Source organism: Oryzias latipes, chromosome 9 (assembly GCF_053564925.1).
Source record: "Oryzias latipes strain Hd-rR chromosome 9, Olatipes_Hd-rR_3.1".
Taxonomy (NCBI): Eukaryota; Metazoa; Chordata; class Actinopteri; order Beloniformes; family Adrianichthyidae; genus Oryzias; species Oryzias latipes.
The window spans coordinates 6,442,517-6,469,339 of record NC_136245.1 but is presented as its reverse complement, the minus strand read 5'-3'; the positions used below and the strand labels follow the sequence as shown (position 1 = coordinate 6,469,339).

The 26,823-nt window shown below is 40.6% G+C and overlaps 1 protein-coding gene across 1 annotated transcript in view; it reads left to right on the top strand.

The window, feature by feature from the left end:
• Nucleotides 1–26,823, top strand: part of dnah9 (dynein, axonemal, heavy chain 9) — a 71,752-nt gene that overhangs the window by 10,116 nt on the left and 34,813 nt on the right. The window contains exons 12-43 of the mRNA XM_023958740.2: nucleotides 3,668–3,794; nucleotides 4,930–5,073; nucleotides 6,434–6,542; nucleotides 6,905–7,146; nucleotides 7,353–7,488; nucleotides 7,928–8,124; nucleotides 8,195–8,457; nucleotides 8,566–8,727; nucleotides 8,866–9,088; nucleotides 10,028–10,194; nucleotides 10,842–10,976; nucleotides 11,094–11,253; nucleotides 12,713–12,868; nucleotides 13,201–13,333; nucleotides 13,406–13,683; nucleotides 13,903–14,033; nucleotides 14,170–14,296; nucleotides 14,600–14,752; nucleotides 15,317–15,442; nucleotides 17,176–17,415; nucleotides 17,559–17,719; nucleotides 17,793–17,949; nucleotides 19,103–19,207; nucleotides 19,904–20,061; nucleotides 20,407–20,545; nucleotides 21,941–22,228; nucleotides 23,529–23,739; nucleotides 23,817–23,944; nucleotides 24,178–24,286; nucleotides 24,428–24,575; nucleotides 26,275–26,449; nucleotides 26,629–26,802. Coding sequence (XP_023814508.1) covers nucleotides 3,668–3,794; nucleotides 4,930–5,073; nucleotides 6,434–6,542; nucleotides 6,905–7,146; nucleotides 7,353–7,488; nucleotides 7,928–8,124; nucleotides 8,195–8,457; nucleotides 8,566–8,727; nucleotides 8,866–9,088; nucleotides 10,028–10,194; nucleotides 10,842–10,976; nucleotides 11,094–11,253; nucleotides 12,713–12,868; nucleotides 13,201–13,333; nucleotides 13,406–13,683; nucleotides 13,903–14,033; nucleotides 14,170–14,296; nucleotides 14,600–14,752; nucleotides 15,317–15,442; nucleotides 17,176–17,415; nucleotides 17,559–17,719; nucleotides 17,793–17,949; nucleotides 19,103–19,207; nucleotides 19,904–20,061; nucleotides 20,407–20,545; nucleotides 21,941–22,228; nucleotides 23,529–23,739; nucleotides 23,817–23,944; nucleotides 24,178–24,286; nucleotides 24,428–24,575; nucleotides 26,275–26,449; nucleotides 26,629–26,802 — 5,362 coding nt within the window. The remainder of the gene's footprint in view (nucleotides 1–3,667; nucleotides 3,795–4,929; nucleotides 5,074–6,433; nucleotides 6,543–6,904; nucleotides 7,147–7,352; nucleotides 7,489–7,927; nucleotides 8,125–8,194; nucleotides 8,458–8,565; nucleotides 8,728–8,865; nucleotides 9,089–10,027; nucleotides 10,195–10,841; nucleotides 10,977–11,093; nucleotides 11,254–12,712; nucleotides 12,869–13,200; nucleotides 13,334–13,405; nucleotides 13,684–13,902; nucleotides 14,034–14,169; nucleotides 14,297–14,599; nucleotides 14,753–15,316; nucleotides 15,443–17,175; nucleotides 17,416–17,558; nucleotides 17,720–17,792; nucleotides 17,950–19,102; nucleotides 19,208–19,903; nucleotides 20,062–20,406; nucleotides 20,546–21,940; nucleotides 22,229–23,528; nucleotides 23,740–23,816; nucleotides 23,945–24,177; nucleotides 24,287–24,427; nucleotides 24,576–26,274; nucleotides 26,450–26,628; nucleotides 26,803–26,823) is intronic.

Below are 26,823 nucleotides of genomic sequence, written 5' to 3'. Positions count from 1 at the left end.
ATACGCGTCACACCACACATACTCCTCAAACATCTCATCTCAACTACATTCAGCTTCCTCTTTTCCGCCACTTTCAGACTCCATGTTTCAGCCCCATATAACGCTGCAGGCACCACCACACCCTCATACAATCTCCTTTTTGCATCCTTTCCCAGTGACCTACATTCAAACACTCTCTTCATTCCCCCCCATATCTTTCGTACTTCATTCATTCTAAACTCTACCTCTCCCCCTATTCCACCATCCACACAGACACACGACCCCAAATACTGAAAACACTCTACCTCTTCCAACAGCTCCCCATTTAATGCCACATTCAATCTGCGTTCACCCTTTAACCTCGTACACCTCATCACCTTACTCTTTTCCACATTCACTCTCAACTTCCTTCTGTCGCACACCCTTCCAAACTCCTCAACCAGACGTCCCAAGTTCTCTTCTGAGTCAGCCACTAGTGCAGTATCATCTGCAAACAGCAGCTGATTCACACTCCATTCGCTGCCGTCAGTATTTATCATGCTCACACCCGTACCTGACACCCTTTCATTCACCTCTTTTACCACACCATCCATATACACGTTAAACAACCACGGAGACATCACGCATCCCTGACGCAGACCAGCCCTCACAGGAAAACACTCACTCATGCTATTTCCCACTCTCACACACGCTCTACTGTGTCTATAAAAACTCTTCACACCTTCCAACAATCTACCATCAATACCATACATACTCAACACCACCCACAACGCCTCTCTATCAATCCTATCATACGCCTTCTCTAAATCCATGAATGCCCAAAACACCTCCCTCCCCTTAGCCAAAAACTTTTCACACACCTGTCTCACAACAAACACCTGATCCACACACCCTCTACCTCTCCTGAAACCACACTGCTCTTCACCAATCATACACTCAGTTCCCTCCACTACCCTATTAATCAGCACTCTCCCATACACTTTGCCTACAACACTCAACAGACTAATACCCCTAAAACTACCACATTCATACTTATCACCCTTACCCTTGTACAGGGGAACCACACACGCACTCATCCAATCAAGCGGCACCTGCCCATTTGCAAAACACACATTCAACAATCTGACTAACCACTCAATCACGATCGCTCCACCACACTTCAGGCATTCCACAGCACACCCATCCACACCTGCAGCCTTTCCTACTTTCAACTTTCCCACAGGTTGCACAACTTCCCCTCCTGTAATCAACGCTTCATTCAACTCTTCTAATACATTCAGTCTACTTTCCCTTCCATCCATCCCAATCACAGCATCCCGATCTTCCTCCACATTCAGCAGCCTCTCGAAATACTCTGCCCATCTTTTTCTTACTGCATTCCCCTCATTCAACATCCTTCCATCCTCTGTTTTCACTTTCTCCTCCCTCCCCGACACTCCCTTTCGCACCCTCTTCACCTCCTTCCAAAACATTTTCTTGTTCTCTCGAAAATTATCAGTCAACTGTCTGCCCCACCTTTCATCCGCAGCCGCTCTTGCCTCACGCACAGCTCTCCTAGCATCCCTTTTCTTCTCCTTATAACACTCATATGACTCCCTGTCCTTTCTCTGCAGCCATACTTCATACGCACATCTCTTCTCAACTACAGCCAACCTTACATCCTCGCACCACCATTCACTTCCCTTTCTTAGACCACCCCCAACACGTCTCACACCACACACTTCCTCTGCACTTCCAACCACTGCACTTTTGAACTGTTGCCATTCTTCCTCCACTCCAACAACCATTTGCTCCTTCACCATATTCCACTTGCCACCTAATTCCTTCTGATACTCACACATTTTCTCTCTGTTCTTCAAAACACTCACTCTCAGAACTTTTCTTGCCTCCCCACTCTTTCTCGATCTCACCCATGGCATACCCACACGCAACCTTCCTTCCACCAAATAGTGATCAGACATACCTCCACACTCTCCCCTCCTCACACTTACATCCAGCAATCTACTACATGCAACCTTTGAAACCACCACATAATCCATCAGTGCTTTGTCAATCACTCTTCCACCACTCTGCCTCACCCACGTATACTTATGGATCTCTTTCTTTCTGAACCATGTATTCCCAATCACCATCTCTCTTTCAGTGCACATTCCTATCAGTCTCTCACCATTATCATTCTTTCCAGGAACACCATGCACGCCAACAACACCCTCAATTTTCTCATCACCCACTCTAGCATTCAGATCTCCCATCAGCACTACATTCACATTTGCTCCAAATCCTTGCAAGCACTCATCCAAGTCGTTCCAGAAGGTCACTCTCTCCTCTTCATTCCTCTCACTGCCAGGACCATATGCACTCACGAACACCCACAGCTCCTTCCGAAATTTCGCTTTCACCCATATCAGTCTTGGTGAAACCTCCTTCCATTCAACCACACATCGTTTCACTTCACAGCTCACCAGCAAAGCCACACCTTCTCTTGCTCTCCCGCTCTCTACACCAGACATTCTCCCACTCACACTTCCAAACACACACTCACCCTTCCCTTTCATCTTTGTCTCACTCAGTGCTAACACGCTCATTCCCCTCCTTCCAAACATCCTTCCAATCAGATCTCTTTTGCTTCCGTCTGTACTACACCCCCGCACATTCAACGACCCAATCTTAAGGGTTTGGGGAGGTAATCTCCCCTTCCCAACTCTGCCCTGTCCGTAATTAGGAATGTAGTTACAGGGGAGAGGATTCCCAGTCCTCTCGCTCCGTCCCTTTTAGTCGCCTTTTACGACACGCAGGGAATACGTTGGTAGTATTCTTTACGACCCCCCCTAACCACAGGGGGTAAGTGTAAAGAGGGCTTATCAGTGTAAAGAATTAAAATATGCAAAGCTGAAGTATTCCATGAGGGAAAGCCTGCTTGTGTGACTGTTACAAAAGTGCTAACTATCACTGTGACTGGAGGTTTTCTGGTGCTATTATATAACTTCACACAGATTAATTTACATGTAGCTATCAATTATGCAGAAGCATTTAAATTGAAAAATCCATCAATTTTCTTCCACTCATCTGGAACCGGGTCACAGGGACAGCATTCTTCTCGTCGACCACATCCTCTAGCTCCTCTGGGGGCACTATTCCGAGGCCAGTTGAGAGACTCTGAAAACACCCAAAGAACCTCTTTTAGAAAGCAGTTAAACAAAAAACACAAGCACAAAACAGAAGTTCATGGTTTTATAGAAGTTTTAACAAACGCTAAAAACACAAATATTGATTTATTTCTTTGTTCAGAAGCTAGGTAGGTAGATGTGCCTTTATTTTCTCTGTCCACACGTACGTGATATTACCATATCATCAATCCATTCATCCATCTCCTTAACCTGTTCACAAGTTATTAATTAATAGTTTATTATTATTATTATTTTAAATGTTGCGTCCAACACGTAAGATTGAGAGTAAGCAGGTAAGAAAAAATGTAAGTAATTTTTTTTTTAAATTCCTAAAAAAACGTTATACATACACAAACACATACTGTAGGTATGTGCCAGCACAGACTGTATGTATGGTAGGTATGTGTTTTTTGAAAGCTCATGTCAGTGGCTCTTTAAAATATAAAGTCTACCCGTTTTACAAAAAGTCTTACTTAGGTCTTAAACGCTTTTTCTTTTGCTGTTGTTTGCTTTGTTGTTAGATACTCCAGCAGGGTGTACGAGACATGGGCTAAGGATGTGGGCCAGCTCTCTCAGCAAAGCCTCAGTTTGCCGTTAATCAGACGAGACCCTGCGACTCGGCTCATCTCGGTCAACTACAGCCCCCAGGTTATTTACCATAGAGAGAAAACTGAAGCATGATCTGTAGTAAATACAGCATTGAATCATTCTTTTTACATTTCTGCCTTGTTCTCATGTAAATCCAGTGTGTCAGAAGTAATGATACACAAGGTGATCACAAATCAACTTTGAAACTTGCGATGATTCAAAAATGGGTAACTAGCAAAGTAGTAAATCCTTCTTCTAGTTCATAGAAACTTGTGTGTAGCTGTGTGGCCAATTAAAAAAAACAGAGCATGATATGAACTGTAGACACAAAAGAATTAGCATTGAGTTAATGTCAAACAAATCATATTTGATTGATCTTTGAACATTTAAAAGTGTTCGAATGTTTAAAGATATTAAACATTGAGGTTAAAATATAACTTTTATCTTGAGCTTTTTGGCATGCAATACTTCAAAAATATTGAGACAAAAACAAGTAAAGGTATGAAATGTAAGCGGTTCTGTGAAAAAACCTATAGAGGAACATCAAATAAAGCTGAGCCTCATTTAGGCTGCATCACAAAACCTTTGCCTCAAAGCAAAAGAGCTTCAAACTGTCCAATGATCCAACTCTTTCATCAACCTGAAACATCTAGTTGAGATTTCATCTATTTCAGAAGCTCTGGATCACCTGAAGAACCTACAAATAACGGATAACACAAAAAAACAGAAGTTTGAAGGAGCTCTTTTTTTACGTTTTTTTTCTGTTCTTAAAAGAACAGAGCATCTAGCATCTGTCCTGTTTGTGAGAAACTGCTGCTTTCAGTACATATTTATTACGCAAACAGTTGAAGCTTCAGTGCTGTCTTCTGTAAAACCAATATGTGAATTTAAAAAATACAACATACTCATCATTTTACCATTTTAAAAATTATTCAGTGTGGTTTTCTCTCTTAAAACTCATCAAAAGTTTTAATTTAAAAATAATTTAGCTTTTGGAGTTTTCCTGTACTGATTTGACCTGATCTTGTTGTTGTTTGTTTTAGCATTTTCTTCTGCCAACTCGATGCTTTTTATGTGTTTTTAGATATATTTTTTAAAAGGGACAATAAAAATCAATTTAAATGGTGTTTTTTTTTTTTAATGACTAGACCACTAGTCTAACCTCCAAGTAATGTTGCTATTAACCTCTTCCCAGCTTGATACCATGCTCAGAGAAGTGAGGTATTTACAGTGCCATCAGCTCCATATCCCAGAAGATGCGATGCAGATCTATAAGACCAATGAGCAACTACGGAATTATTTCAACAACCTGGAACTCATCGCCCTCCGATACAACAAGGTCAGAGCCTTATATGTGACACTTCCTAAGTTCTAGAAAATGCTCTCGGGGCAGATGGGTCCTATGAAAGTTTTGAAGTTCACAAAATATTGTCTGTTTGTTCATTTTTGGTTAATGACTTCTTTGATTTGATTTGAAATGGTTTATTTCAAGCAATTAAGTAGAAATAATACACAACAGCATTATAATCATCAGTTATACATTCATACAGTAACTAATCAAACTTAGGATAATTAGACATATTAATATATATTGCATGAAAGGGAGTGGAAGGAAGCGAACTTATATAATCCCACCCCGTTATACTATAACCATTTTATTACATGATTTATCAATATCCGGTTCCTAGCTTTTATCAGACAGAATTAAGAATCATAAGATATCGATAAAGCACATGACAAAGATGAATGACTTAATTATTATGTAAAAATAACTATTTTAGAAATCAACATGGCAAATGCAGATCAGTCATCTGAATGACTTCTTAAGGACTTGAAGCTAAAAGGTGTGTTCTTAGCAATACAAGTTCATTTTCTATTAAATTTGGAATTTTTCAATGTGAATTTTGGAACTAAACACGTCAGAAATGAATGGTCAGCCGTATTTATGTGACAAACTCGGTCTGTCTGGTCTTTTTAATGCCCTGTCAAGAAGTTATCATTGATGTGCTGACCCTCTGACTCATACATGAATGAACAATCTTCAGTGTTGACGAATTGATTTGAAGACCCACTCCTATGAAAACTGTCTTTTTGATGTTTTTTTTAAACATATTCTTGTAGCATTATTTGATGATGCAATGTATCAAATAAATTGATCACAGAACTGCATTTCTGAGTAATCCTTTATTCAAATCGGAAATCAGGAGTTGATGAAAAAATGTTGTTGGGTTGTAGTTATTGGGTACAACTACAAGCTCCCTAATTAGATGTCTGCATCCACTTGCAGACAAATAGATCCATGAACGTCTTTGTTTTCCTTGTCTGAGCTGGAATCTACTTCAGAACTGGACGGCTGGATAGCTCCAATATTGCTCGCCGGGTTTGTTCTACCAGAAATGTTAGGTTGGGGGTGTGATGGGCTCTAAGCTAGCGGGAGAGAGTGTAAACAAAGGGATGATAGGAAATCTGCACAGACATACTCCCTCCCGCCCACAATTCAGCCGAAAAGGTCAACATAAAAGTCAGGTCATTGCTCTAATATGGTAATTCCAATGTTATAGCCTATATTATTAAGTGAGCTGGTTTTATAGTTTGAAAAAACACCACTATATACTATGATCAAAGCCTTCAAGTCAAGGAACAATCAAACAACATAAAAAAGCAACTTAGACTGACTTCCATTTTTCATTTGGCTGCAGATGATCCAGAGAGAGTTGATTGTGGAGGCTCCTCTGGTGCAAGAACAGCTCCTGGAAATTGAAGCTGAGCTCAGAAAGGCTGAGGAGAGTCTGAGCTGGAACAGCCAAGGTCTCTGCAATGACTGATAAGTATAACACTGTGTTGGATAGGAAAAACAAACTGAAAAGCCCCATTATTAGTTTTTTTTTCATGGGGAAAAACATACATTCAGTGCAGTGTAATGTTCCTTATACACCACCCCAAAGCCCAGTTTTCTCACTGGAACAGCCGAGGCGCATACAGGTAGCCGCGCCTCTGTTAGTCTGCCCCAGGGCAGCTGTGGCTACATCAGTAGTTTACCATCACCAAGTATGAATGAGGAGTGAATGAATAATGGAGACATTGTAAGTGCTTTGAGCATCTGGAAAAGCGCCGATAAATCCAATCCATAATTACTAATACAAGGCTGTTCCTGTCAACATGTCCATCAGGAGTCTGGCCGTACATCCAGCATGTGCGAGACCTTGTGTGTGAACTGGTCAGCCATCTTCAGAAGACCGAGGACAATATGGAGGAGATCCAGAGCTGCATTAGGTCTTGGGCCAAACCCATTTTTGACAGAAAGGAGGGGAATAAAGATTTCCTGTTTGCTCAGGAGGACAAGTCTGTGATGGTTAACAAGTTCTACAGTCTCATACGGTCCTCCGGCGAGAAGATTCACTCATTGCTAAAGGTAAACTTTTGCTGGTAGTTTTACATTTGAATTTATCATTTCAGGTTCATTTTTTAAAGGAACTATAGGGTTATCATCTGGTCTCTATAAGGTCTAAATATCTTATGAGATAAATGAAATGATATTATTAAATGTTTGGTTTAAATTGAAACGTACCATAAATAGATAGTAGAAATTCTGATTGTTTTTTTTTAAATGTTTTTCAGACCAATCAGGAGCTCTTTAGAGTGGAGTCTGCCTCTGAAGAGTGGAAGGCCTATGTTAACCTCATTGATGACTTGGTTGCAAAAGGTTTCACCGACAGCATCATGTGCTCCCTCAAATTCTTTTTGGACAACATTGGTATGCTTCTGAATAATTCACGTAAAACGCACAGTCACGCTGGGTCGGAATTCATTCACTACATCGTGCACAACACAGTCCGTTCGCTAATTTGTTGAGCTGTCTGGATCTACAGTTTCAAAATCCAGTGCCCTAGAAATTAACCAAAGGTTTCTGTTATAAAACAGTCTGCATTGATTCTCACTAGATTGACGCATATAGACCACAATGCATTGTGTTAGAACAATTTTTTATGTGAAAAAAAAAAAAAATTCTTTTACAAACCATCCAAGTTTGGATCCTTTTTTTTTCTTACTTCAGTAATGAGGGAAAAGAGAGGGAATTTGGACAAAACCTTGGAATGAATGATTGTTTTTGGTGTTGGCATTTTCATAAAACCAAACCATAGTTTTCAAAAGAATTCCATTAAAATCTTCTTTTTCCTTTTACAAAAAAAAAGAGGGCCATGCTGTGGCTCCTTTGTTTGAAGTTCATCTGGAATTAAAGGCCATGGAGGACATTGTTTTCACTCCTTCTATGGAGTCTGGAGTTTGCAGCAGTTTTCCTGACATGATGAAAAGTATCATCAGTGATGTGTTTGGCATGTCTGCACTGGTGCCACGCCTCGCCTCGCTGAGCCCCTTTCCCCACTATCAGGTCTAGTCTGAACACATTCAGATCTGTCCTGCTGTCTGCCTCAGATGGATAACCATCTCTTACCTTACAGGAGCAAATGGAGACTAGTGACCGTCTAGCACAAGATCGACGGTCGCTCATGACATTTGTGGATCGCACGGTAGCGGCATGCATAGACTTTCGTAACTCTCTGAAGCGCTACAGCTACCTGTATAAGAAAGACAGGAAGACATACTTTTGTCAGTTCCTTCTTTATGGAGGTGACCTAGATAAGGCTGATATAGAAGTCAACCCTGAGGAGGGTGCCCCACAGAATCCACCGTCTCTGGAGAACTTCAGAGAACAGCTGGACAGGTAGGAAAAAATGTTTTATTAAGATAATTGGATGTGTGTTTTTTAGGTTTGTCTTCTCATATTGAGACACAGCAGGAATTTTTAAAATGTGTAAATTTCTGTCCTCAGTTATGAGAACCTCTTCAAGGAGGTTCAGAGTCTTGACCCTGTCCGTGTAATCCATGGGTGGATGAAGCTGGATTGGCTTGGCCTCAAGGTCATTCTTCTTAATTCCATCAAAAAGTGGAGTTTAATGTTCAAACAGCACCTTGTGGATGTAGTAACCAAAAGGTAAGACACTTGTCCTTTGACTAAAAACATGCTAAATGGTCACAAAAAATCTAAGCCAATTTAAACGAACCATGGGAAATCTCTTTGCCTTTAACACTTACATTCATTTCAGTGCATAGTCTTCTTTCCTCTTCACAGCCTTTCAGACCTGGAAAGGTTTATTACTGTAACCAGAGACGGTCTGAGTGAAGAGCTGGATGAGAAGGACAATTCCGGCATGGTTAAAATCCTGGGTCACCTGCTCGCAGTTCGAGAAAAACAGCAGCTGTCAGACGGCATGTTTGAGCCCCTACAACAGACTGTCAGTTTGCTGAATGAGTATGACCAGGAACTCCCAGAGGTGGTGTGCAGGCAGTTTGAGGTAAGAAATAGATGTCTGTCCATCTCATTGACAGTATAAGAGAACTGGACTGAGTGCGATGTCACCTATAGAAAATGGCTTATATCTGGTTCCAAATCAGTTCAGTAACCACTTTGGAGCCGGATGACGCCAGGAAGCAGTGATTGGTTTGAGTCAGTCTGAGTCAATATTTCAATAGCAACCAGTCTCACCAATCAGGAGTGAGGTTACTGAAGTCCAGACTCCTTTAATTTTGCGTGCTCGGGAGAATCCGTCAAACATTTTGCATGCTGGGTGTTGGGTGGGGGGGTTGGGGGGTAGCGGACAACACATACGCTCATCGCGGCATCTGATTGGCCAGTTTATAACTTAATTTATTTGCACTGCAGAAAAAATATAATGAAAAAATGAGGATTAGCAAGAATATGTTAAAAAAAAAGGTATCAGAGCAAGAACGGTTATTATGACTAATGGGATTTTGGCTCTTTGAGGCCATAGGGTACTTCCTGTTTGGAACGCCAAGCTGGAGGAGTCACTCAGTTCAGATCTCTTATACAGTCAACGGTCCATCTATATTCTTTTAGTCTTTTTTGTCTTTGAGCTAAAACCAAAGAAGCTTAGTTGAAACAAGAATGTATGTTCCTCTACTTATCTTCATTCGGCTGCCTTGTTCTGTTGAGTCAGGCTGGCGTGTGGTTGGGATGAGGCATGGCCACTCTCAAATAAACCTGCATGAGACTGTGAATGGACCTTTTTATCATTACTACCATAACTTCATTCATGGATGAACATATGAGTCCACCATGCTTGTCATTCTGTCGTCGTCATAGGACTACAAAGCATTGTATTCAATCTGTGCTGTCCCCAAACAGATAGTTTTGAAAATCACTGTCACTTCTTTTCTCTAGTGTTGTTTAAACTTTGATCTGTGTGTCATTTTTTTTGTTGTTTTTTATGCAGGGGCTGCCAAACAAGTGGAAAAGTGTTGAAAATCTTGCAATCTCAGTTAAAGAGAAGGTGGCGTCCTGGCAGACGGAACAGGCGGCCCGCCTTAGAGAGACATTTGCGTTATTTGAAATGGATCTACTCCAATTACAGGAATCCTTTGACAAAAACATGCCCATCAGGTAAAATGTCTACATCAAAGTAATATTTGACTGCCTATTTAAAGACCCACTCCAATGAAAATTGGGTTTTTGGTGTTTTAACATGTTCTTGTGGCAATTTTCTGACGATGGGGGACACAGATATAGAAAATAAGGTTTAAAATAGCATTCCTGAGAATTTTTTGTTTATTTTTGTGAATCACAAAAAGATGAAAACTTTTGTAGGTGTAATGTAGAAGCTACTACAGTAGATCACAAGCTCCCTGCTCTGCTCCATACTGATGTGATATAAAAGTTTTACATCGGTGGTACATGTGTGAGAAGTCTGTCAGACATATGTGGAACAGTCGTGGAAAGCCACAAATTTGTGTATGCATCTCGCAAAAATCACACACAATTGTGTTAGATTTATGTAATAATTGCGTGTAAACTATGTAAAATACATGAAAACTGAGTAATTCTCAACTGACCAAAAATTTCAAACAGCTCAAAAAAATCCAAAACGACGAACATCTGCACACATCAATGAATGACGAACGCAAGAAACGCTTATGAATTACGTTTATCACATAGATATCATGAAAGACCGAAATTTTATACGTGGAAAATGTGCAAAATATACATCATGTGTTTATGGTTGTCTATGTGTGTCATACCTTCTATGACAGCAAGGAGCCATACCAGTTCCTGGATGACTTCCAGGGGCAGATCCAGGAAAAAGAGGAACAAATGGCCTTGTTGTTGGAGTCTGCTAACCTGTTTGAGGTCCCAGCCCCGAAGAACAGCCAGCTGCAACTCTGCAGGTGAAGACCCCCCCAGCTGCTTTCCCCAGATCTCAAACCACTTTTCACAGTGAAAATGTGAAGAACTGTTCTTTTTACTCAAAAATGGTTCTTTCTGTCCAATTCTGTCCTTCACAGACAGAAGTCGAGCCTGCTGAAAGAGCTGTGGGACATGATCACGGTGGTGAACACCAGCATCGATTCATGGAGGATGACTCCCTGGATGGAGGTCCAAGTGGAGGAAATGGAGCTGGAGTTGAAAAGTTTCTATAAGGAGATTGGAGGGCTGGATAGTAAGGTGAGGGACACATCTTCTTTATATTTACAACCTGGTTATTAGGATTTTTTTTTAAATGCAAAGTTTACACAAAATACAGAGATGTTGTATGATTAGTTACAGGATCTTTTTCAGTGCTTGAGGAAAGGGAAAACTCTTCCTAGCTGTATTCATCATTTCTCTGGCTCCTTCTGCCTTAGTCTTAACTGCCCTTACCGGTGGATGGTTGATTGGTGTATACAGGTGGCCATGAAATTTTAGGATCATAGGCCGCTTGTTGAGCCCGTAGAGCAAAAAGGGTCATGCACATTTTTTGCTACGGGCATACTGCTGATAACAGTCTGTAGGGAACACTTAACCAACATGTAAGGTTAAATAAGGGTGAAGTAGGTGAGACACCTGCAGGTTGTATGGATTTTTAATTTTTTTCAACCATCCCAAAACCTGCGCACTGCTCAACTGGCCTTTTGTGCTGTTCATGTTAAGTGTGGTCTTCTGGTGCGCCCATTGCACGTCGGTGCTAGAAGCCTGACTTTTATGCTACCTACACATCTGAGCTTGTGATACCCGTTCAAAAACACGCTGAATGAGGGATCTTGCATGTACTCACAGTTGGTCACTCAGACGCGCATTTCCAAGTCCGGTGTGAACAGAGCATAAGGAATTAAGGGATTAGACAGAGTGTAGTTTGTATGGACATCCTACGGGCACTTTCACCCCATGCGTGCTGAATATCCCAAGTATGTTTAACTTACATTACACTTGAAATGGTCGATAGCCAGATTTACACATCGTCCAATCAGAGCTGCTGCTGGCGGACTATCTGGCTGCCATCACCCTGTGGCCGCCTGATTTCGTAATGTCATCCCCGTCTGACTCACGCCCTCCATCTACATTCATGACCATGCCAACAATTTTCAAGATTTGGGTGGCGGCAGCTAATCTTGAAGATTCTACTGATCCCTCCCCATCGCACAGTTGCAATTGTATTTGTGACCGTAGCATAAGGCATTAATGGCGCTTTCATCTGACTAACTTTTATGTGAACATCAGCCGAAGAAACTTTTTGAATCTGTGCGTTTTGGGCAAACAACATCACAGGGTAAAATGAGAAATGGAAAATTGCCTTCATGTGATGAACTTTGGCTGTGAATGTTTGCACGGATCCTCTTTAAAACACAGCATTTTTATGTCATTTCCTTGAAAGCAGCTCCACCCCTCTCTCTCTGTTGTTAACCCATTTATGAGTGGAACTGCTTAAAAGTCAAGACCTTTACTCTGTTGTGCTGATAATGTACCTGTTTATTTTATCAAGTCACTGATTTCTGCAAAAATACAAACACAATGAGGCAGTTGCTGTAACAACTGGAATATTCAAAACTACTTAAATAAGTTACGGTATACAGTAAATTTTAAAAGGCATCTTGAGGACTTTCTTGTGTCAAAATATCTTCTTCTGTTTCTGGTTCTTGTCTGATAGATGAAAGAGTGGGACGCCTTCAAGGGTTTGGACAGCGGTCTGAGGAACATCCTCATCTCCTTTCGGTCTGTGGGAGAGCTCCGGAGCCCTGCAATGCGAAGCCGGCACTGGCATCAGCTGATGACCGCTACTGGTGTCCGCTTCACCATGAATCAGGTTCACAGTTTACTAGAAGGATGGATCAAACTCTTGTTTTAAAAAATAAGAATATCTCTAGAGTTTTCAATCTCATTGATTCTTTGTAGTTTTATAGTTGCAATTAAGCGCTAAAAAGCTTTAAAAAATGTCCTAATAAAAATGAAGTTTTATTTTGGAATATTTTCTGGAAAACACAAATTTCAATTCTTTGAAATGACATTGCGGATGATGCAGACTTTTCCATAATTTCACTTTTGAGTATTAATGTCGTCATTCCAGCTGATGTGAACTATAATAAAAAATTCCAGTGTTTGGTCAGACTGTGGACCTGACTGTCTGCCTCTGAGCAGGACACGACTCTGGGAGACATTCTGCAGCTCAACCTGCACCATTATGAAGATGAGGTGAGAGAGATTGTAGACCGGGCTGTTCAGGAGATGAGAGTGGAGAAGATTCTGTCGGGACTCAGATCCACATGGGAAGGTGCGTTTTAACAATCTTCTCCTTGTAGATCACCTTTTCATGGTCTTTAACGGTTGATCATATGCTGCTTAGGGATGCAGTTCCAGTTTGAGCCCCACCAGAGGACTCAGCTGCCTCTGCTTTGCACGGACGAAGAGCTGATTGCAACACTGGAAGACAATCAAGTTCAGCTTCAGAGCCTCACGTCAAACAAGCACATCGCCCACTTCCTGGGCGAAGTGTCTTCATGGCAGAACAAGCTTTGGGTGATGGACTCCGTCATCTCTGTGTGGTTTGAGGTGCAGAGGGGCTGGAGCCATCTGGAGAGCATCTTCATCTGTTCAGAGGACATTCGCACACAGCTCCCCAAGGTTACATAGATTTACTGTATACACAAACACACACACTGCATGCACACACACACACACACACACACACAGTACAGAGTCTGTGACTCATCCTAATTAAAGCCAGACAATAGGACAGTTATGAGTTCAGTTAACATCAACCTTCAGACAACGCAATAAACTTGGAAATTTTTTTTTTCATAAATTGATATTATCCCTGATTTTTTTCTTTTCTTTTTTCAGGACACGGAGCGCTTTAATGTGATTGATGTTGACTTCAGAAAACTGGCAAATTCAATGCACGAAACACCCAATGTGGTGGAAGGCACCAACAAACCAGGCCTGTTAAATGAGCTGGAAGACATCCAGAAAAGGTGAGAGTTCTGCATAATGATGACGAAGGCAAGCTCCCATCATACAATAGTTGTGCTTTCAGTTCTCAGTTTTGAAAACTTCTTCTCTGAGTTCACGTAAAAGAACTGACTCTGTGGGCACGGTTTCATTCCACAGGCTCTTGCTTTGTGAAAAAGCTCTGGCAGAATACCTGGACACCAAGCGTCTGACTTTTCCTCGATTTTGCTTCGTGTCTTCAGCTGATCTGCTGGACATCTTGTCTAATGGGACCAACCCACACCAGGTAGCTCCACCCATCTTTGTTTTGGATGTTTACTTGTTTAGTTGTTAAGATTTACCCTGTTTTTTTCTTCTTCTACACCTATGAAAATGCTGGTAACTGAGATATTTTGTGTCACTGCCTGAAAACAAACGTGTTGCTCATATATTGCTTCCATTGCACCACTTGTTCTCTGTATCTTTATCGAGTTCTCAAATTAAAACCCCTTGTATGAACAATCCTTGTATCAACAGTTCTGAAACATGACACTGACAGTTGCGGATAGGCCAAAGGTTATAGCTTCTGAGTCTGTCTGTTTCTGCTTAGGTCCAGAAGCATCTGTCCAAGCTTTTTGACAGTTTGTCTCGGGTCGAATTTAAAGCAGATGGAAAGGGGACTCCTACCAAGACAGCTGTTGGCATGTACAGCAAAGAGGAGGAGTATGTTTCTTTTGACAACCCCTGTGACTGCACCGGCCAGGTAAAACACATCCAGTGTCCTTTCATAGAACCACTGCGATCATCTTTTGAGTTTTTGTAAAATTATTTACTTATGATGTTACTGATTTTAGACAAGATATAGAAAGAAAAAAACTAGGACATAGTTTCTGCAGAGCTGCAGTAGTTTATTAGAAGTTCACCTCTGAGTTGTGGACTGTTGGTGCAGAGTAACCCCACCCCCTTCCCATCGTCCATTTGTTTGCACTCCCATTAGCTTACAACCCTCCCACATTGTACTCTTTCTCCTCGAATTTTGTTGTCAGACACTTAAAATCTCTGAACAATTCAAGTGAATAAAAAAAAATGATTGTATTTTTCTGAAGAAGACAGCCATTTAAATAACTAGATGTCATATGGTAGTATCCTATTTAACAAAAAGCAATCAGTTTTTAAGAGTCTGTGTTTGCCTCTGGAGTTTCGGGTATAAAAAGTCATAAAAACATTACATTCGTGTGAAAGACTCTTTAGGGTCAGCCTGTGGTGGACTCCCCCATGCTCGTTTTCCATTTATTGCATTCACTGCTTTTTTGTGCTTTTTTTCAAGGTGGAGGTGTGGTTGAACAATGTGTTGAGCACCATGCGCTCCACTGTTCGTCATGAGATGTCCAAGGCAGTAAAAAGTTACCAAGAAAAACCCAGAGAACAGTGGCTGTTTGACTATCCAGCGCAGGTAAAGCAATGGCCAAGCACAGAGGATTCTGCTCCATATTCACGCCATTTGCTCTGTGCCATAATTCTGTCTGTTGCTCCTAAAGACGCTTCACAAATACATTTGAAACCAGCAACTTATGGTCAACAAGGTCATGTGTTTTAAATAAAAAATATATTGCTTCCAACTAAATAATAGCTCTGAAAAGACAAAAAGTAACTGAATTACAATATGGCAAAAATACATGCAGCATACTATAAACAAGTATTATATTTTACACATGTCAGAATCAGGTAATGAGTCAATATACTACATTTTTTATGGACATAAAATATTTTTTACCCTGTTAACCCTAACAACTGACAGATAATTTAAAATACCTGGACATGAACAAATGTCAGTGTTTTTAAACTCTTCAATAAAATCCACACAAAAGTATTCAGTATTCTTATATAGATATCATTGTTTTTAACATGATTGTTTGGGGAAAATGCTCCCCATTTACCCACTGTCTTAAATCTGATCCATACATTTTTTACATGGTGTAACTGAATCATAAAGAATTATTAACTAATATTTGATTTTTTTTTCCAATACAGCAACTAATATTTTTAAAAAATGAATGAAAGTAGACTAGTTTTTCTCTTAATATTCTTTGTAAATTAGCAAAACTTTTCTCACCAAAAGTGTTTTTGAGAAAGGTAAAGGAAAAAGTCCTTCTACTGCCCTTAGTGGAATAATGAACTACAGGGCAGAAAATGTCCAGGGATGGACCAGGATATGTGAAATGGGGTTTTGATGAAAGTTTTGATCATGCTAATGAGATAAGAGTCTTATAAATGCCGGTATCAAATATGATATGAATGGTCAAACAGGGTTAAAACATGTAAAAACAACTCCAGAAAGACATTTATTTGTATATTATGTTTAGCTTTTCATCCAAAATAATCTCATTGAGATGTTCTGCCTGTTGTATGACATGTTCAAATAAAAAAGGCTGATCTGTTCAAAGGGTAACTAAACAGTAAATCCTCCTTCTTTGGCTGTTTACCTGTACAAATTGGGCTTTAAAAGTGCTGACTGTTGTCCTTCCCAAATTTTGAATGATTTAAAGTAGACTTGTTTAATTCCTGAAATTATGATCTAAAATTGTCTGTATGCTGCCCCCTAGAGGTTGAAACGAGGCAGTAAAGTTGAGTTTCCTGATTGATTAACTGATTGTAGTACTACGTAATTATAGAAGTTTCACGGCACGCTGTGCAGCTCCAGTATAAAAGCCCCCATTGTTGAAGATGCAGTGTTATTGTACGTTACCTCAAGGTAACCTGACTGTCAATCACAGATCCAGTCAGCCTCCAACTGTCCTGTTGTTACCCTTTAAGCTTGCATTGTTTGATTACATAAAAGTGATCCCAGAAAGCCTCCTAGGTCATTGGTTTGCATCATTTCCTCTTGCACACCTCTCAGGTAAAGTATTTTTAAACTTTGGGATCTGTATTTTCTTGGAACAAAAACTCATCCAGATCCTTCATATCGTCCGAATGGCTTTGTTGGTGTACATTGTTATTTTATTTCACAGGTTAAGTTATTTAAAATAAAATGTAATTTAATTTCCTCACAAAAAGCTTCCATCTTAATGCACAGAGACGCTTAAGCCCCCCTATCCTGATAACATTTCACACTCTCATGTAGCGTCTGTGCAAAGGTTGGGACATTTATCTGGTGGTGTGACTCATTCGCTATCATGTCCTCAGGTGGCGCTGACCTGCAGTCAGATTTGGTGGACGGCTGGCGTCACTCATGCTCTTTCCAGTATCGAGAAAGGTTATGGTAATTCGCTGAAGAAGTTCCACAAAACCCAGGTTGCTCAGCTGGAAACCCTTATTTCCATGCTGATTGGCCAGCTCACACCAGGCAACAGGCAGAAAATCATGACCATCTGCACCATTGATGTCCATGCCAGAGACGTAGTGGATAAGATGATCTCCCAGAAGGTGGGATTTCTACATTCTTAAAGTTCTGCTGCAGGGTCAATCATTCTGGCTGTTTTTGTAGCGATCCATTTGTCATCAGAACTTTTCAGCCGTGCAAACGTTTTGTTATTCATCTCGAATCTTGACGTGTTGACCTTTTTTAGATTGAGAATTCCCAGGCCTTTTCTTGGGTCTCCCAGCTGAGACACCGTTGGTGCTCAGATGAAAATCATTGCTTCGCCAACATCTGTGATGCCCAGTTTCTCTACTCCTACGAATACCTGGGCAACACACCAAGACTGGTCATCACTCCCCTGACAGACAGGTATGCAGGTAACACAGGTACAATCATCACTTCATAGGCTGAGTTGGTACGTTCACTCGTTTGCTCTGTTTAGATGTTACATCACCTTGACTCAGTCCCTTCACCTGTCCATGGGCGGAGCTCCAGCAGGGCCTGCAGGCACAGGGAAGACCGAGACGACCAAAGACTTGGGCCGTGCCCTTGGCATGATGGTGTACGTGTTCAACTGTTCTGAGCAGATGGACTACAAGGTGAGTAAAAACATGCAATTACAAGTATCTGTAAATGAGAACTGGACCGAGTGAGCGTGACGTCACTCATGGAAATGGCTCACTTCTGGCTCCAACCGAATTACGGAAAGTCAATTCTGTTGCCATCTTTTAGCAATGTGGACGCCGCCATATTGGAGCCAGATGTTTTCGGTAATCTGTGATCGTTTCTATGGCATTCACTCTCACCAGTCACTTGAAGGCGGACTTAGGAGAATCTGTCAAATGATTAGGGGTTTGGGTTTGAATATTTGACTTGAGACCACATTGTTTTGTTGAGGCATCTGATTGGTCAGTTTGATACTTCAATAACTCACTGCAGGAAAAATATCATGAGAAAAAAATTATCATCATTGAGAACATGTTAAAAAGTGAGAGCTAGAATGGTCATTCTGGCAAATAGACTGAGCTGCTTTTTCATCAATGGAAGTCTATAGAATTTTGGCTTCTTGGAGCCAGCGAGTACTTCCTGTTTGGAAAGCGAAGGGGGAGGGGTCACTCAGTCCAGTTATCATTTGAAGTCAAATAACAAGAGTGGTTGTCATAGAATGTCACAGTGAAACAGAATAACCTAGATGCAAAAATGAATAGGTAAGTGGAGTGGGGAAATTATTTTAATTAACGAAAAGGTGCCATTCCATGTGGGAATATCCACAAACAAACTCAGGATAGCAACAAATCATAGAGCAGAGGAAGCGGCACATAACTAAACAGAAAACAAATCCTAACACAGAGCATTGAAGCAGTGGAAATGTTGACTCGACCGACTCAGATCAATCAGTGCTTACCGAGGTCATCTGGCTCCAACATGGCGGCATCCGTATTGTGATAAAATGGCGACTGATTTGACTTAATTTGGTAGTAGCCAGAAGTCATTCATTTTCTATGGATGACATCACACTCACTCAGTCCAGTTCTTATATACTGTCAACGATAATTACCCAGCTCTCCAAATGCTTCAGCAGTTAGTCTCTCAAAGATTTACTGAGCAACTCCTTATTACTGATGAACTGTCCTAATTCCTTTCCTTAAATTTGATGCACACCTGTGAGCTTAAAATTTCAACAAAGGGAGCTTGTTTACTTGTTCACGTTCCTTATGAACTTATGTTAATCCATTTTTGTCTGTCCACCAGTCGTGTGCAAACATCTACAAAGGTCTGGCTCAGTCGGGGGCGTGGGGCTGCTTCGATGAGTTTAACAGGATCTCCGTGGAAGTGCTTTCTGTGGTGGCTCTTCAGGTAGGAACAACCGCATTTCATCAAACTTAACACTCCTGACTTCAGTAAAGGACTGGATGGAAAGAATTTAGCTTGTAATCATTTTGTCTAGGAAACGGTCCATTCCATGAACAAATGGTGGAAAAAGGCTCTTTGAAAACACAGTTTAATTATTTATGAGTGAGGCAGTTTAGTCAAACACAAGCTGAACAGGCCATTATGCCTTTAAAGTACAATGTCTGATACTCTTTTGATGAATTTTCGTTCTTCAACACAGCTATTTTTTGATGGTTAAAAATCTTGTACATTTTGATATGAATTTGATTGACTTAGAACTAACTACAGTCAGAAAATGCTTGAAATCCTCTCTATCTAAAAAATGATGATGTTTCACAAGATGCATTTGCCTCATGTTGTCATTATTTGCTGAATCCAGAAAGAGCTATTTGGCCAGCCTGTTTTTTTTCTTCTAAATTTGTTATCTAATTTAAAATAAAATCCAGGAAATGTTTTCATCCCATGAGATGTCTCATAAACATTTTGAACCAAATGTTGGGACTTTGACTTGACCAGCTATGATGTCATACTGTCAACCTGAACAAAGCTGCAAACATTAGAAAAATTATTATTTTCATTTGCTGTGTTTCTAACAGAACTATGGGTTCATTGGTTTTGACATCATGGTGTTGGTTTAATGAAGTTAATATGGTTCTGCAGGTCAAAAGCATCCAAGATGCTGTTCGGGAGAAGAAGAAGAGATTTCACTTCATGGGCGAGGTGATCAGTCTTTCTCCCTCTGTGGGGATTTTCATCACCATGAATCCAGGATACGCTGGCAGGACGGAGCTTCCTGAAAATCTCAAGGCCCTCTTCAGGTATGTGCAGGTTCATGCACATGCTTTACCTAACACTGTTATCCTTTTTTTTAATTAGTTCACACATAAGGTTAAATTTGAAAACGAAAGGAAACAAATCTGTCCTTTTGTCTTTGAAATTATTTATAATTTAGGACTTAAATTAAAAAAATAAAAGTTAATTTGAGGTCTTTTGACATGCTTGATAGAGAAGTTTACACTTCCTGAGAAAAAAATCCTAAATCAGAGAGATGTGACATCTTCAATCTGAGATTTGTGCTCTAATCCAATTTGAATGAGGTGCTTCATAAGTTGTCAGAATATGGACTGACTTGATGCCTTTGATTTTCGAACGTTTGTTTACAGACCATGTGCCATGGTGGTGCCCGACTTTGAGATGATCTGTGAAATCATGCTGGTGGCTGAAGGTTTTCTTGATGCGCGCGCCCTGGCCAGGAAATTTATCACCCTCTACACTCTGTGCAAAGAGCTGCTCTCTAAACAGGTAAAGCATAGGCTACGTGTTTTTTTCTATGCTATAATAGATTGAGTACAGAAAACATTAAACTTCTTTGCTTCTAAATCTGGAAGAATATGGTTTCCTCATGATGAAGACTTTTCCTGAATTACTCTAAGGCTGAAGTTTTTTCTCTTTTTTTGTCTTTTTGCTAATGACTTATGTTAATTGGAACAAGCGTTAAGCATCTGTGGATTTCCAAACCGTGTTTTAAATGATTCAAAATGAGGAAGTGCAACTTTTTTTGACAAAATGTACACCACATAAATTTTGGATTAAAGTCACGAGCGACATTGTATATCCTGGCCAGCCTGGTCAAAATTGCACGTGACAAATGCAGAGAATAAAAGTTTTTTTCAAAATGGCAGCTTTTCAGCTGCTTTTATCTCCATAGCAAACATTTTATGTTTGGGTCACCCGGGAATAAGAAACAGGTCTGTGTAATTTTTACAAGAATTGGCTTTTCTTGGCAACGGAGGGGCTTTAACCACGTCTACATTCCTAATATATCCGTATCAAATGTCCTATTGTTTTGTGCAGCTTGAGCCAACAATTCATTTATTAAACTTAAAAAAAAAAGTGCGAGCAAAAAGGAAATGTTACTTTTGTGAGCTCGCTATGATTACATGGTTCAAAATATACAACTTCAAAATCCAACATTTTTGCCCAAAGAGTTTCTCAGGAATGCTCGAGGAGCGAGGAGGTGGTGGATTGAAATCCCTAGAAGAGTTTCAATTCGGAGCTGGTACTAAAAGGGTTTTTTGGGGGGAAACATTCAAGATGGTTGCTTTTTTCCACAGTCAAAGGTCAAAGAAACCTTGGTTGTGGGTGTAGACTTTACCTGGTGGCGTGTGTGTGAAATTTTGTGACAGAACTCGCTTTTCCCATGTATGAAAATATTAAAATCACCAAATTTCACACTTGGCACAGAATAGCTGCCAAGCCATAGGGCTTGCGACTATCCCATAATAATTTTAAACTCCCTTAGATATGCCCGAAAATTTTAGTTTTGGTTTATTGCAATATTCTTTGAGCCCCGTAAGCCCCCGTTTTTTTTAATGCTGTGTTGTCATTAAGTCAAAAAGTAATTTTTACTGGGTACTAGGTACGTACAAATTTTTGTGGGTGTTTGAGTTTTTGGTGGGGGTGACACTTCTTGCTCAAAGGAACCGTAAGTAGGAATTGCGGAAACAAAAAATCTGGTCCTTGCAGTCCTGGACTGCTGCAGGACATGACTTTTGTCACAAACTTGCTTGTTATTTCCAAAGTTTTTCCCCTTTTTACACATGTTCCAATAGCTTTTTAAGGTTGTTGATACTGGAGTATGTCATGAGCAGGGACCAGTGTATGTTTCTGAGTTTGGTTTTCTGTCTTTCCCTGTAGGATCACTATGACTGGGGCCTCCGAGCCATCAAGTCAGTGCTGGTAGTGGCCGGTTCTCTGAAAAGAGAAGACCCTGAGAGAGCTGAGGACCAAGTCCTCATGCGAGCTCTGAGAGATTTCAACGTCCCAAAGATAGTGACTGACGACATGCCTGTCTTCATGGGGCTGATAGGAGACCTCTTTCCCGCCTTGGATGTTCCCAGAAAGGTTAATCCGGATTTTGAGAAGCAAGTGCGGAGTACTGTTCTGGACCTGAAGCTACAGGCAGAGGATGACTTTGTACTTAAGGTAGAGCAGTCCTAACGTCTCTCATTATGTTAACCACATGTTGATCCTGCATGAAAAGTGAGGCATCACAAGCTGTCCAGAAAAAATCACAAAGAAAAATTTGGCTGGTCTTGCAGGGATTTATTAAGCTTCAGTCAAGTTCTTTCTGTTTACTAACTAATTTAAAACTCCTTACATACTTTTGCAACTCAAACTGAGAAGTCGTTAGCTGGTAATAGCAAATAAAGCAGGAAGCTTGTGGGGCTTTGAGAGTTTGGAAAATAGTGGCTTGTGTTTGAGCTGAATGGACTGAAGGAAGAAGCAGGAAGTAGCCATGTGAAGGTTTAAACAAGATTTTTCTTCCTTTCTTTTGAACTATTTAAAATGAATGTGGAAATGAGTTCATGTTGGTGGAATCTGTGATAAAAAGAATTAATTCAGTGTTGTCATCTATTTTTCTGTCCTTCAATTTCATGTAATCAACTCCAGAACTAAAGACACATGCTCTTTATGAACACAAAAGTATAATAACTCCGATCAACTTTTGATCTGTTGCAAAAGCATTCCCAAAGGTCTTTTAGTTATTATTATGCCGTTTTTAGTCAAAAATAGAAAAACCTGTGGTGTTTTCTTGGACATAGTTTTCTGCGGAGCGGCAGGAGTTCATTAGAAATTTGCTTTGGAGTTGTGAGTGGGAGCGCTGGTGCAGAGCAACACCACCCCCTTAAACTTCAGGTTTATAAAAAGAGTTTTGTAAGATCAGATATTATCAGCTTTAGGATCAATTTTAGGATCCTTTTATTAAGTTATAAAAGCCTAAATGAAAGTGGCCCTTCATTTTTTATCAGATTTATTTTTTAGTTTAAGTCCCTCCCAGAGCCCTCAGGTCCTCAGGTGCAGGTCTGCAAAAAAAAAAAAAACAACCACGGCGAGGCCTCATTTCAGCACTGTGGGCCTCGCCTGTGGAGGGAACAGCCTGCCTGAGGACCTGAGGGCTTCATCCATCCTGTGAAGGTTTTTAAAAAAAAATCCAAAACTCATCCTATTACCTCAGCTTGTAAGTATTTTTCAAATGTCCACACGTTTTAATAAAATGTAATAATAATGAATTTGATGTATTTTGATTGTATCTGTGTGATGTGTGTGTTGGGTTTCGATTTGTTTTTATTTACTTCTTATTATGATTGCTATTTTTAACTGTTATTTCATACTAATATTTATTTCATTATGTAAAACCCTTTGAGGTGCTTTTTAGCAGGAAAAGTGCTCTTTACATAATGTTGAATTGAAATGTGAATTTATCATGTATATGTGTCTTTAGGTGGTGCAGCTGCATGAGCTGCTGGCAGTCCGTCACTCTGTGTTTGTGATTGGCAACGCTGGCACCGGCAAGAGTCAGGTTCTGAAGTCTCTGTATACCACCTATAAGAACATTAAGCTTCGGCCTGTGTGGACAGACCTGAATCCAAAGGCTGTGACCAATGACGAACTCTTTGGAATTGTCCACCCAGCAACTAGAGAGTGGAAAGACGGCGAGTGCTTCTAAAACCACGCTTGAAAAGTGCAGTGTGATGAAAGGTTTGAGAATGAGCTTCAATTCCTTTCACAGGCCTCTTCTCTAGCATAATGCGTGACCTGGCCAACATCACTCACGATGGGCCAAAGTGGATTGTTCTGGACGGAGACATTGACCCCATGTGGATTGAGTCACTAAACACAGTTATGGATGACAACAAGGTGTGAAAAACGTTTAAGTGAAATGAAATGTGCTTGACTCTATTCCAAAAAAAATACTTCTTTCTAAAATGAAGAATTGAATATTTATTAATGTTTCTTTCTGGTGATAACTGAGGCGTGTGGTGAGGAGCCGGTGAAATAATTCAGGCTCAGTAATTAGAAAATCTATTTTTAACACACTTTTCTGTCATGTTTAGAATGTTTAGTATATGTATGTTTCCTGCTGCTGGTAGGTGCTGACTTTAGCCAGCAATGAACGAATCCCTCTGAAGCCTTCCATGAGGCTCATATTTGAGATCAGCCACCTCCGCACTGCAACCCCTGCCACAGTATCCAGAGCAGGTAGCTATCTGTTTGTCATTCCCGCGTGTAATATTTCAGAGAGGATGTGTGAAAAGATTCGGGTATCTTCTGCTGGAAGCCTCTTTTGTGTTCTCAGTAATCCAGCATGGATTTTAGTCATATCCTCCTTCCTCTTTGTAGGCATTCTGTATATCAATCCAGGAGATCTGGGATGGAACCCACAGGTTTTTAGTTGGATTAAAGAGAGAGAGCACCAAACTGAGAGGGCCAATCTGATCCTCCTGTTTGACAAATACGTTCCTTCTTGTCTGGATGCCCTCAGAACACGGTAACGCTGCTCCTTAGTACGTACATTACTTTTGGTGCTACATGTTGTTTTGCAAGAATGTTGGAATAACGGCACAGAAAGATATCAGACTGGATTAAACCCAGACTGAGTCGGTTGCTGGATTTCATTCTTCATCTTGAACAAGAGCAATTTTTTTTCTGTTTTCTCCCTTAAGCATTTACGGTAATGTCTTAGTCACAACTGCCCCTACAGGTGGATACAGGCTGTCTGTGGGGGGATAATGGGCGAACCTGTACGGGACCTGCAGCTGACCCGCATAACATTTTAAGAGAAGTCAGTGAATCCATAGAGTTAAAATGTTCATGCGCGTTTACTACAGCCATGTAGCACCTGCCCAGTGTGTGCACCCCACTAATGACTATGTGGCATAATGGTACCAAACGACAGCATGATCCGTACATCATAGGTGCATGTAACTTACAGAATCTTCATAAATACTTCATGTCACATTTACCACACGCATGACAATGGTACATTCCATTTTCATAACATCCCTTAGGGCAGTGTTTTTCAACCAATGTGCCGCGTCACACTAGTGTGCCGTGGGGGATGGTCAGGTGTGCCGTGGAAAATTGCCCTCATTAACTGATCTAACAACATTTCCCATCTCCAGGATATCAGCTCTTTGTTCATCCAAACAGGCCCTGATAAAACACTGAGTAGTTAGGAATATGAAAGATCGTAAAATACTTTTTTCTTTGTGTTTATTTGATTCTATTAAAGACATTTTGATAAGAATGACGGTACCGCGATTTAGCTGTAGCTTCAGACGCTTTCGGAAAGGCCCGCCCCTTTAATTGTCTCCACCAATCATTCTTGGAGGCTTAATCACATGTCATCAGTCTGACCAATCAGAAGTGGTTAAAGTCTTGATTTCCTTGTTCTGATTCTGCTCATAAAGTTGCTCATTTCCAACAAAAATACCAGCTAAAGCTCGTCGTTAGCGTTGTAGCTTTCCACAGAATCCGGTGTCAGACCGTGGAACAAGTGAACTAAACCATGAAGCTCAGAGAAGTGAGTCTATTTGCATTCGGCGGCTATTTGCACTACATCTCCCATGATGCACTGGGTTAAAGTGACAGCGTCTCAGCGCACAATGAATCTTTGTTGTTAAACGTCTTGAAACCACAATGAACACGCATCAAACAGTTTTTAAATCTTCTAACTTAACTTTTATTACATCTTTTAGAAAAAACAGCTGCAACTTCCAGCTTTTTCTGCCACAATAATCACAAAAATGCACGTGAGATTGCTGAGGACAATACAGACTATGAGTTTCTCCTTTTTTTTTTTTTTTTTTTTTTGGATGCTGGGGTGCCGCGGGATTTTTGTCAAGGTTAAAGTGTGCTGTGGCTCAAAAAAGGTTGAAAAACATTGCCTTAGGGGAACTGCAAGACACATCTGCACTCCCTTTAAGATGCGGCCACACCTGGCTATGACCCTCCAAGGACCCGAACAACCCAAAGACCCACATCACCCGTACGGGTCAACCCCTTTTACAGGTGCATGTGACTAAGGCAGTAAATTATGTTCTTTGATAAATAAAAGTGAAATAAATAAAGTTAAAGGTCCTCTGTTTGTCCTTCAAACACTGATTTGTAACACATTTGACTGCCCTAACTACAAAGGCTACAAAGTGGTGTTCGAATGGTGTGATGTCATTTCACTGTTTTCTTAGGTTTAAGACCGTCATTCCCATCACAGAGCAGAGTCTGATCCAGACGCTCTGCTATCTACTGGAATGTTTTCTGAATCCTGAAAACACACCAGCAAACTGTAGCCAAGAACTGCACGAACTCTACTTTGTCTTTGCTGCCATCTGGGCCTTTGGAGGCGCCCTGTCCAGGGAGCAGGTACTGTGTGGGTCTCTGAGCATTAAAAACATAAAATGATGCTAAATAACTGCAGTGACATATAAAAGAATTCATCTCAGAACTGTAGCAAGTTTCTGTTATGAAGGAGAGAGACCTGTGAGAAAGTTTGATTACCCTGGTGTACCCTCATCGTTTTTGTGTGTGCTGTGTTTGAACAGCTGGTCGACTACAGAGTTGAGTTCAGCAAGTGGTGGGTTGCTGAGTTTAAAACCATCAAGTTTCCATCCACTGGGACGGTGTTTGATTACTATGTGAACCCAGAGACCAAAAAGTTTGAACCCTGGTCAAACATAGTTCCCCAGTTTGAGATGGACCCAGAAGCGCCACTTCAGGTAAATCCGTAAATGTGGATG